The sequence below is a fragment of the Lissotriton helveticus genome, chromosome 2_1 (genome assembly GCF_964261635.1).
Source record: "Lissotriton helveticus chromosome 2_1, aLisHel1.1, whole genome shotgun sequence".
In the NCBI taxonomy this organism is placed as follows: domain Eukaryota; kingdom Metazoa; phylum Chordata; class Amphibia; order Caudata; family Salamandridae; genus Lissotriton; species Lissotriton helveticus.
Genome location: NC_136059.1, coordinates 560,803,252 through 560,815,733, shown reverse-complemented (window position 1 = coordinate 560,815,733; position 12,482 = coordinate 560,803,252). Strand labels below are relative to the sequence as shown.

General features: G+C 42.1%; 1 protein-coding gene across 2 annotated transcripts in view; it reads left to right on the top strand.

The window, feature by feature from the left end:
• IQGAP2 (IQ motif containing GTPase activating protein 2) overlaps positions 1–12,482 on the top strand; it is a 1,127,142-nt gene that overhangs the window by 728,192 nt on the left and 386,468 nt on the right. For both annotated transcript variants that reach the window (XM_078675224.1, XM_078675225.1), the window contains one exon: positions 5,531–5,655. In XM_078675224.1, coding sequence (XP_078531350.1) covers positions 5,531–5,655 — 125 coding nt within the window. The remainder of the gene's footprint in view (positions 1–5,530; positions 5,656–12,482) is intronic.

The following is a 12,482-nucleotide window of genomic DNA, read 5'->3' as shown; positions in this document are numbered from 1 at the left end:
TAACAACTACAAAATGGCAATACTTCATAGAGCGGCTACTATCAATGGCAATGTCAACTCTCCCTTCCAACTCTCCATACTCAGAGGGTATTGGCATGCTCAGAGGTACGTGCTGCATGCATGTAATCACAGCGTTTTTATAAAAGTGAAAAATATTTTGTGGTTTACGACTCGTGCAACTTCAGAAAAGTACACTTCTTACTGTATCTTTGTGAGGTACTCAACATGGCTCACTTTATCTTTACCGATTGACACAATGAGATTGTGTGTGCAATATCGTGCTGATATCAAAAAGAGTGGTAATATCAAAAAAAGGGTGCGCCTCATAGATAGCGGTCTGTTCTGTGTAAAATCAAATGATTACCTCGCGCGTGTATTTAACGCGCTCCAATCGGGTAAAGGAGGCCTTCAGGTAGACTGGACAAGGGAAAGGTATAACAAACGGGAGTTAGAGGGGAATTCAGTACAATACTTGCGGTTCTTGGAGTTCGCGATACCCAGTGGTGATACCGGTTGCGTCCTGTCCTGGCGTCCGCTGTGAGCGCGCTGCCTTCCTTGCACCGGAAACAGAACGTACTGTTTCCGGGTCGGTAAAACTATTTGGGAATGGCTCTGATTGGTTCTTGCGTGTATTGCCATGGCAACCTTAGTCAGGTACATCACGCTATGTGAGGCATGGGTTTGTTATTGTTAATCTTACGGCCATGCTGTGTTCGGTATGGTTTTTTCTCATAGCTGGTGAGTGAATGCCGAGCGTGTGAAGTTTTTTACTGAAAGGTGGTTGTCAATCCCTGGGGGATGTAGATTGTTTGTTTAATCGCCTCTGTGCAGTGGTTTTACGGTAATCCAGGATGTTTCAATGGAGGACAACAACTCAGTCTGGTGATATTATTGGTCCGTTGGGCATCTCTATTTGTTAGGTGATCACGATTGCATATATTATGCGAGTCACAGAGTCCATGTCTGATCATTTAGTCTTATATTCGTATATGATCATTGGGTCTTTTATTCAGATGTTATTTCTTGGAACGATCTTTCGGGTTCCTGGTTTTAGATTGGTAATAATTAGGGGTGTTTCGATGGAGGACACCGCCTGAACCAGGTGATGTTCCTGATCCATTGAGCATCTCTATTTGTGGAGTGATCATGATTGCATATGTTGTGCGAGTCATAGAATCCTTATATGGTCATTGGATCTTATGTGATCATTGAGTCTTGTATTCAGATGATGATTTTTGGAACAGTCTTTCAGGTTCATAGTTTTGGATTGGGTTCACTCCTTTTTTTTAAGTTCCTTTATCTCCTATTCAGACTAAGCCAGGGAATATTATCATTCAATCCTTCACGGTCAGTGCCCAACCTATGTACCCATCTCTGCGCCTTCTCAAACAGGATATTTTCAGCATTCCTGTCTTTGTTGGGTAGAGTCTCTAAAATGACCCAGTTAAGGTCTTGAGTTGTGTGACCTTTTTCTAGGTAGTGATTGGCCATTTTCGTAGTACTCTTTTTGCATTTCACGTTGCTTCGATGTTCACAAAGTCTTTGTTTAGCTTTCCTGCATGTCATACCAATATATCTAAGGTTACACGGGCAGGTGATCATGTAGACCACGTGACTGGTGTTGCAATTGGTGTGATTGCGTATGGTCCATTTGAAATCTGGTAATAGTTGGAGTTCTTTTGTAGGTTTTGTGAGGTTGCAAACGTAGCATGAACCGCACGGATAGTGTCCTGTTACTTGGGGGTTCCCCCACGGGTCAGTAGGTCCTCTTGTTAACTTCGGTGGTGGCCTGGTATGGACTAAGATATCTTTCAGATTCCGGCTTCTTTTGTTTGCGAACCGAGGCTTAGGCCATGGCAGGTTCCCTGATGTTAGGATACGCCAGTTCTTGTTTATGATTTTCTTGACGTTGTTAGTCACTGAACTGTACGTGGTTACACAGGTGGTGACTTCCTCAGACTGTGGTTTTGGTATAGTTTCAAGGAGCGCCTCCCTGTTCTGGTTTCTGGCGCATTTTTTACATGTGTTTATCACCTTCTTTGGGTAATCCCGGGCTTGCAGTTTTTCGCACAGGTCGTCAGCTTGTGACTTGTGTAAAAAACGCGCCAGGAACCAGAATAGGGAGGCGCTCCTTGAAACTATACCAAAACCACCGTCTGAGGAAGTCGCCACCTGTGTAACCACGTAACAACGTCAAGAAAATCATAAACAAGAACTGGCGTATCCTAACATCAGGGAACCTGTCATGGCCTAAGCCTCGGTTTGCAAACAAAAGAAGCCGGAATCTGAAAGATATCTTAGTCCATACCAGGCCACCACCGAAGTTGATAAGAGGACCTACTGACCCGTGGGGGAACCCCCAAGTAACAGGACACTATCCGTGCGGTTCATGCTCCGTTTGCAACCTCACAAAACCTACAAAAGAACTCCCAACTATTACCAGATTTCAAATGGACCATACGCAATCACACCAATTGCAACACCAGTCACGTGGTCTACATGATCACCTGCCCGTGTAACCTTAGATATATTGGTATGACATGCAGGAAAGCTAAACAAAGACTTTGTGAACATCGAAGCAACGTGAAATGCAAAAAGAGTACTACGAAAATGGCCAATCACTACCTAGAAAAAGGTCACACAACTCAAGACCTTAACTGGGTCATTTTAGAGACTCTACCCAACAAAGACAGGAATGCTGAAAAAATCCTGTTTGAGAAGGAGCAGAGATGGGTACATAGGTTGGGCACTGACCGTGAAGGATTGAATGATAATATTCCCTGGCTTAGTCTGAATAGGAGATAAAGGAACTTAAAAAAAAGGAGTGAACCCAATCCAAAACTATGAACCTGAAAGACTGTTCCAAAAATCATCATCTGAATACAAGACTCAATGATCACATAAGATCCAATGACCATATAAGGATTCTATGACTCGCACAACATATGCAATCATGATCACTCCACAAATAGAGATGCTCAATGGATCAGGAACATCACCTGGTTCAGGCAGTGTCCTCCATCGAAACACCCCTAATTATACCAATCTAAAACCAGGAACCCGAAAGATCGTTCCAAGAAATAACATCTGAATAAAAGACCCAATGATCATATACGAATATAAGACTAAATGATCAGACATGGACTCTGTGACTCGCATAATATATGCAATCGTGATCACCTAACAAATAGAGATGCCCAACGGACCAATAATATCACCAGACTGAGTTGTTGTCCTCCATTGAAATATCCTGGATTACCGTAAAACCACTGCACAGAGGTGATTAAACAAACAATCTACATCCCCCAGGGATTGACAACCACCTTTCAGTAAAAAACTTCACACGCTCGGCATTCACGCACCGGCTATGAGAAATAACCATACCGAACACAGCATGGCCGTAAGATTAACAATAACAAACCCATGCCGCAATTAGCGTGATGTACCTGACTAAGGTTGCCATGGCAATACACGCAAGAACCAATCATAGCCATTCCCAAATAATTTTACAGATTCGGAAACAGTAGGTTCTGTTTCCGGTGCAAGGAAGGCAGCGAGCTCACAGCGGACGCCAGGACAGGACGCAACAGGTATCACCACTGGGTATCGCGAACTCCAAGAACCGCAAGTATTGTACTGAATTCCCCTCTAACTCCCAATTGTTATACCTTTCCCTTGTCCAGTCTACCTGAAGGCCTCCTTTACCCGATTGGAGCGCGTTAAATACATGCGCGAGGTAATCATTTGATTTTACACAGAACAGACCGCTATCTATGAGACGCACCCTTTTTTGATATTACCACTCTTTTTGATATCAGCACGATATTGCACACACAATCTCATCGTGTCAATCGGTAAAGATAAAGTGAGCCATGTTGATTACCTCACAAAGATACAGTAAGAAGTGTACTTTTCTGAAGTTGCACGAGTCGTAAACCACAAAATATTTTTCACTTTTATAAAAACGCTGTGATTACATGCATGCAGCACGTACCTCTGAGCATGCCAATACCCTCTGTCTGAGTATGGAGAGTTGGAAGGGAGAGTTGACATTGCCATTGATAGTAGCCGCTCTATGAAGTATTGCCATTTTGTAGTTGTTATGCAGTTCTATCAATTGATAGATATGATAAGCAGAATTCTGCTTGGTGTGTATCCCCATGTACCCCCCTCCCTTGTTTGTTGAAAGACAATTGTGTTTATTTCTCCTTACAGGCACACTGTGACCTCTTTAGAAACAAGATACAGGTTAATATACCGATTCTTTATCACTTTATTTAGAGCACCTAGATCGCACCCCCTTCCCTCACGTTATTCACATAACGGTCCTGATGAAAGCCAATAAGTCCTACCAAGGCACAAAAGGCAGAAACATGTCGACCAATTTTTAACCCCCCTCCCTTCCACAATATCCCCACCACACTCTGAGTGCATCCATTGCTCATAACAAGTATCTGAGGATGCACTAACAACCAGAGCTTCTTAGACCCGAACCCAGACCTATTAAAGTTGTTTTCTGGTTTTCCGGGTCGATTTTAATAATTCCCCATCACTGGCTCACTACTGCTTCAACCTTGGGTCAATACCTCCTGGTGGAGGTTGCATAACCTGATCGACCCGATGATTATGCACACACGTGATCTAAAAGCGGAGAACCAAGATACACCGCTATAACACCAAGATACCCATCACGTGCATGAGGGTCTTTTAACTTTGGGACACACCCCTCCGCTCCTGCAAGATGCCTAAGGTTGTGCAGGACAAGTGATCCTTTCCCGTTTTGATTATTGAGCCTATCAATAGTGCCATTCCACCCAAGGTTCTATATTTGAAGGAACTTTTGCAGGAAGCAACCTGTAGTTTACTCCCATGAACCTAAAGTTGACAACTTGTAGACTGTTTCAATTTTATTTAGTACAGATGACTCATTGCTGAACTAAAAGGTCAATCACTTTTTCACCACTGTTTGCAGATTTAGAAAATATTACTTTATGAAGAACTGTTAGCTTAATTTTGTACTAGTCTCGATAGAACTGCCTGGAATTTGGAATGGAGATCTTTATCACGCTGGTAAAGAATTTGAAAAGAAAATGAAATTTTCAATTTAATTTATAAATAGGGCACCTGGTTTTATGGTATTTGTGTTTTTAACATTTCCGTCTGTATTTATCCATATTTATTTCTGGGCCATCTTATTGGTATTTATCCATTTTTATTGTGTTTTGCGAATAAATGAAGTCGTAAAATGGTACATTTCCACATTTATTTAACTGATAAACGTGCACTCACACTTTGCTGCCTATCGCATTTCAGAAATTGAGCAGACAAATATGATAAAGCACTACATCTACATGTAAATATCAGCATTATAATACAAATATTTGTTAGTGTATGCCTGGATTTAGGGAAACCTCAACCTATGTTTAATTTCCTATGCTATCTATCTGCTCGGCTGTTTTACTGGAAATCATGAAAAACAGCATGGAGAGTCGCCCACAAGAAACATTCCTCTTTTTTTTTTTTTCAACAGCTATGCAACCACACTGCAGTCTGTTAAAGCTGAGAATTTATCTCAGGGCCTAAGCCACTTGAGCTGGAATGATGTCCAGAATTGTGTGGATATTGTAAATAACGAAACAATGGAGGAACAAGAAAGTGAGTAAAGCTCTTAATTCCTTAATTGTCTACTCTTATTCTGTTGGTGTTTCTATGAGTGGGCGTTCTCATTGTTGAAGGTTGTTTCCTACTCACCCGCCAGAGTTTTGCTTCTAATGTGCAGTGACGCTATAACCACCATCAGAGCCCCTTTTGTGATATTGGGTACTAGCATTTTCAAGGAATACCTCATTCTTTTAAGGAATCTGAATTGTGAAACCTCATTAATCTGTGGGTCTGTTGCGAGTGGCCAGAGGGGCATGAGGTTTATGTAGTAATCTGCTTACCGTCTTCTCTTGGTTGTGATGTCATCTTATGAGCTATGGAATGTTGCCGTTTGAAATCCAGGGTCTGCTGTGACAGTTCCCTGGAGACTGTGGAGACGAACGTTCATTAAACATAGTGCTCCTACACTTACCTGATGTTGTGTAATCACTTCAGTTTGCTTCCAAATAGTGGCACTCTCTTCGAAGAGTTAATACTGCTGATGTCTGAGGCACATGAAATGAACTTTATTCTAATCTTTATAATTCAAGTGGTTAAAAGGTGCCATAGTAGCATTCTAAGTATGCGAAGAGGATAAAATTTATAAATAAGTATTTGTAGCTCTTCTTAGGATTTTTACATTGTCTCCAGATAAATGTATAGGTTTACTGGATGCTTAGGGTGAGAGATCAGATCTCAACTATGTGAACAAAATTTCTCTTCCAGGGGATCCTCATCAATAGTCATAAGTATTGAATTGCCCCGCCCACGTGCGGAGACCCCGAAACAATTCTTAAATATCATATATATATATATATATATATATATATACGCCAACCCTGTACGTAATAAAAATATATATATATAATTCCAGCCTATAAAGAGGGTAAAGAATGGCCAGATTACATTTACTTTTCTTTTTAAAAGCTACATAATTAAATAAATGTTATTAATAAAAACTTAATTATAGAAAGACTTCCACACATTTTTATTGGAAAGGGAATATGAAACATTGTTAACGAACAGGCTGCCATTAAAAGAATAATACATAAAACTGGCACTGTACCTTTAAGAACCTCACAGCACCCCCTTTATCCCATCATGCCCCACGAGTGACAGTTAGGTCAAGTTCATTTTTCCAGCTCTGTTGGAATCCTGGAGCACTGAGCTGTACTTTTTGGACAAGAATTATCAGAAAAATCTTTATAAAACATTTTCTAAAGTTTCACATGATACTAGCCAGTCCTAACAACCTTTTTTTCTGACAGGATATGTGAATCTGCCTTTAGTCTATTTTGAAGTATGCTTCCTGTGGGAAGAAAAAGGCTCAGACTGATCCCCTCTCAGTCTGTATTGTCTGCCTGCGAGATTTCTGCCGTCCTGACACCTGCCTCACTGTCAGAAGTTATCCAGGCACTCTTTCAAGGACAGGAAGATGGTCAGACTTCATGGACTTCTAGAGAGAGAATCATCGGGATCACCAAGAGGCCTTGGGGAACACCAGTCTTCCTCCAAACAGCCCTCCTCTCATCCCGAAGATCCCTTACCGAGGTAGATCACGTGAGAAACATACAAAACGCAGTCCTGGTCAAAATCAAGAGGTATGATGTAGAGAAAAATATGGGTAGGTTCACCTTTGATGTTGAAGCCACTGTTGAAGGTGGGGTCAACTCCTCACTCGACAGTGGAACACACCCGATGCTCGACATCGAGAGTAGCATCCCTGGCAAGGAGACACCATCAGTCGACATCGAGACACTCCTCAGCACCGAGACAACCATTCCCATTAAGGTCGGCTTTGACAGCTAGGTGACAATCATCGCCATCAAAGTCTCACTGTACGGTGTTGAGGCAAACATCACTGTTGAGGTCCCCGCTGACATCTACAAGACATCCATCAACGTCAAAGCAGTAGTCAATGGCAAAGTCGAGGTCTGTGGAAAAAAACGCACAAAGTCGAAAGAGAAGCATTCATCGATGTCGAGAGACACAGACACTTTCCCATGCTGCGGAAAGACCTCAATCGAAATCACCAGAAGTCCAATGTGTCTCAGTGGAGTTTGTGGAATCTATACCTCTATCGCCTGCTAGATCCAGGTCACAGTCACCCGTAAATATCTACCCATGGTGATTTGAAAGTCTGTGGAAAAGACCTGTGCCTCCTACTTCTGACTCAGACTATTCACATATGCTCCTTCAAGGGTCACACCACATACGCCATCTCTGAGACGAACACCTTCACCAGGAGTCCGTAGCCATCACTTCATAGGTCAAAAAGTCCTACACATCATTGTTCTAGATCAACAATTAGAACCAGGTCAAGATACAGAAGATCTCAAACGGAATCATCCAGACATAGATCTTCTTAGTTTACAACTTCTCATGCGAGATTATTCTCCTATGCTCTCAGATACACCTCCAGCAAGAGTATCACCAGTGGATGATCTCTTAACTTTCAGTGATGTCCTGATTAGAAGTCGTAAAAAAATTGAATTTAGAGATTCGGCCCACTACAATGTCTTCATCTGTGATCTTTGAAATGCTGCATCATAGTACAGCTTCAAGACCACTTTTGCCACTGGTTCCTGGACTCTTAGATCTTGCAATGCACGCATTCTTAACTGCAGCGTTTTTAAGAACTGCCCCATCTCGAATCCTTAAAATACACAAGGCCCTTTATCAGGACCTTCTGTTCCTAAGAGTGGATTCTTCTCCTGATTCCATAATAGTGGTGGTGGTAATAGAGCTTCTTCCTCTTCTTTGATTCCACCTGACTTTGTTTGGGAGATATGACCTGGCTTTGTTTGGGAGATATGACAGATCCCAATGGGATTCGCTAGCCAGGTTTAAGGGGAAATGCCTAAGGAGGATAGGTAGGATTTTAAAGAAATACTCAATTAGGGTGACCTGATGTCAAATGAAATTATTAGTGACGCTGCGGATGTGTTGGCTCTAGCGGCACAGGGTTATGCACGTGGCATCTGTGCAAGAGGATAGTCTTCTGGATTTAAGCCAGAGGCACAACACCGAATATTGAACCTGTCATTCTTAGGTAACACCCTTGTTGGTGTCCATGCGGGCAAGGAGATGTTCAGAATGAAGACAGAATTGGACACGCTCAAGGCTTTTGGTATGGAAAAGAAAAAGGAATTCCTCAGAAGGTACAGACCTTTTGACAGATGATATTTCCAGCAGGGGGTTCAAACCCCTCACTGGCAACATCAGGAGCAGGCAAGGACACACTTCCATCCTCACAGACATCAAGAAGAAAGAGGTTCACAACAGCAGCCTGGAGCTGCTGGAAGTCCTCCTGCAAAACAATTGTCATTTCCCCCTTATTTGTTACCTGCTCCGGTGGGGTGAAGTAGTGTTACTCACTTGGAAGAGTGGCTGTCAATCATAAAAAGATGGGTCTTAAATATTGTGCAGAAGGGCTATTGTCTTCACTTCAGGTCGCTTTATCCTTCTGTTCCTCTGGCAAAAGTATCCCAGTACCAGCTAGACCTCTTGCAGTTGGACGTCAACACTCTAATGCAAAAAGAGGCCATAGAGGAGGTTCTGAGTCATCAAATGAAATCGGGAATGGAATCCTGTTACTTTCTAGTAAAAAAGAAAGGACCAAAACAAGAATTCAGACCCATCTAAGACCCGAGTTTGCTCAGCAAATACATATGACTAGAAAGGTTCAGAATACTGGCCCTTCACCAAATGCAACTTAAAGATCGATATTTCCACATTCCAAATTCCGTAAAGCATTAAAAATGTCTTCATTTAAAAGTGGGATCTTAGCACTATCAGTACAAAGTACTACTATTCAGCCTCAAATCAGCCCCACAAACCTTTTAGAAATGTATTGCATTGATCGCAACATTCTTAAGGAAACAGGAAATCTTTGTGTATTCTTATCTGGACGACTGCGTGAGTTCCTCACCATAGGGGTCAAAGTAACATTTTCACACCTGTGTCGAGGCACTCACAATTTTGGGTCTTCGTAACAATTCCCAAAAGTCTACAGCATGCCCGGTAAAAAATTGCACTACCTTGGAGGGCCACATTTTAACCTAATCTACAAGAGTGCATCCTTCGGAGCGGTCTCAATATTCTACATTTTCACCATCCATCTGCAAGGCTTCTTGCATTTTCACATTACCTCGTGAAACATGAGTTTCACATGAGGCCTCTGCAGCAATTCCTGGAAGAGCAATGGAATCAACTCTCCAACTGCAGGAAGACAAGCTGACATTATCCTAGGTAGCACACCAGTCTCTCCCATTGTGGTCTCATCAGAACAAACCAATGGTGGGGTTACCGTTCCATCAGGACCCACCGAGGCAGACACTAATCACAGATGCCTCTCTCCAGCAATGGGGTGCTCACATGAACTACCTTCAAACCCAGGGTGTTTGGCAGGTCAAGGAAAAGACTTACCTCATTAATATGCTGGAATTGAGAGCATTTCGTCCTGCTCTAAGATCTTCCCTTCCAGCGATCACAACCAATTACTTCCTTGTTCAGACAGACAAAACTACAACTATGCTTTACCTGAACAAACAGGGAATAACTCACTCTGTCTCTCAAGGCTTGGACCATTTGGAGATAACTACTAGTCAGAAACTAGACTATAACAGCCATTCTTCTGCCAGGTGTTCAAAACATGCAAGCAGATTCTCTCAGTCATCACTTCAAGGAAAATCACAACTGGATTCTCAATGATGAAGTTACAAGACATTTTTCACATTTTGTTGCTAAGCTGGTCGGGGAAATTTCTTTGCACATTTCCACCACTCCCCTCATTCCAACAGTGAATCTCAACTGTATCAATCCAAGACCAGAATGAAATTTATAGGACCAGACTGGCCTCGCCAGTGGTGGTTCATGAACCTTCTACATCTGCCAGAGAGGCCTCACAAGAAGTTGCTATGCTGACAAGATGATCTGTTCAAGTTAGGAGGAAAGACACTACATCCCAACCTCCCATCCCTGAACTTGACTGCATGGCTCCTGAATTCTTCCAAAATTGACATTTAGGCCTTTCCAAAGAATGTATGGGCATTCTCAGAGAGGCTAAGAGACCTTCCACCAGAAAATGATAGGCCTTGAAATGGAAAAGTTTTTATTTATGGTGTACACAGAATATTCACAATCCAATTTCACGACCAGAAGATGTAGTCATCCCATACCTTATACATATGGCTAAATCATAGCTACAGCATTCCTCAATTAAGGTACCCCTTGCAGCCAATATGGCCTATAGGAAATCTCCTTCACGAACATCTTTCTTCAGAATTCCAGTGGGGAAATATTTTTTTAGAAGGACTTTGAAAGGTGGTCCCTCCAGTTAGGACTCCCTCTCCTTCATGGAGCTTAATATTGTTCTTTCTAATTTGATGGGTCCTTCATTTTAACGAATATGTAAAGCCTCTGTGCAACATCTCACATGGAAAGCGACTATTCTCGTTGCCATCACTTTACACAGTGTTTCATTCCAATAGAGTGGTGATGAGAACTCATCCCATTTTTCTACCAAAGGTAGTCTCAGATTTTAACATTAACCAGAATATCTCTCTACCTACTTTCTTTCCCAACCCCTCCAATTTAGCTGAAAGATTGTTACATTCTCTGGATGTTAAAACAGGGCTTAAATTCTACTTGGCTAAAACCAAAGATATCAGGAAAACAGATCACCTTTTTGTCAACTATGGTCCACTGAGAACAAGTTTGTCATCCTCTAAACAAGCTATTTCTAGATGGGTAGTTTCTTGTATTCTCCTTTTCTACCAGTTAGCTAAGAGGTCCTTACCTGCTAGACTCGGGGTACACTCTTCAAGGGGAAAAAGTGCATATGCAGCTCTATTAAGGAATGTACCTATTTCCAAAATCTGTAAAGCTGCTACACGGAAATCTGCTCATAACTTTACTAGGCATTATTGTCTGGATTCATATGCTAAATCAGATACTCCAGTAGGTCAAGCTTCTTTGAGGAATCTGTTTGGTTAAGTGTTGGAGCTTCTTTTTGCTTCCAAATCTGCACTTTGTGGGATGGGCTTGCTATCCTATTCAATGCTTATGACTATTGATCAGACCCTTTAGGAATTCGCGATTTGCAAAATTGGCACTTTTATAAAAAAGCAGATCTTTTTCCAAAAGTGCCTGTGAAATTTGGAGCTTTTGCCCTCCCCACTGAGCGCCACTAACTTCAGAGGCGGCTCAGTGTCTTCAGCAGCAAAGCAACTCTTTCTATTATCGTCATGTTTGGCACGAATATCCAAAACCATTTCACACTGGTGTTTGAATCTCTGGCTACCACTGGGTGGTGCCATACCTCAGCCAATGCAGCAACAACCTTGGGTGAGTACACTATGATGTACCTTAGCCTTATTCGATATTTGCAATCCTTTCTGATGCTTTTTCTTTGCCTCACTTATTGTCTTGACTGTTTCCCGATTGAGCAAAGAAATATTTCACTTGTCAGGCGCAGGCAGTCCCCGGTAACCAGAAGCTTCCTCGCCCTATAGTTATCAGTGCTGCCTCCTCCCTGGAGGAAGGTTGCCTTCTTATTTTAGGAAAGACCAGCTGCCTCTTTCCAATTTACACTGGCCTCCACACAAAGAAAGCACATATAATTTTTTTTTTTTTTTTAAGACTCCACTTCCCTAAAGAGTATTTCCCACGGAAAGATGAAGGTTTTGCAGCGTGAATCTTTCTGGATTCACTATGCTGTGCATTATTCCTCGGTCTGGTGGTTGGGTCCGGAATCGTAGCCTTTTCTTTTTTTTTTTTTTTTTTTTTCGCAGCCCAGGTGGGCATTGACGTTCCACCTCTTGGTGTACTTCTTGTGACGT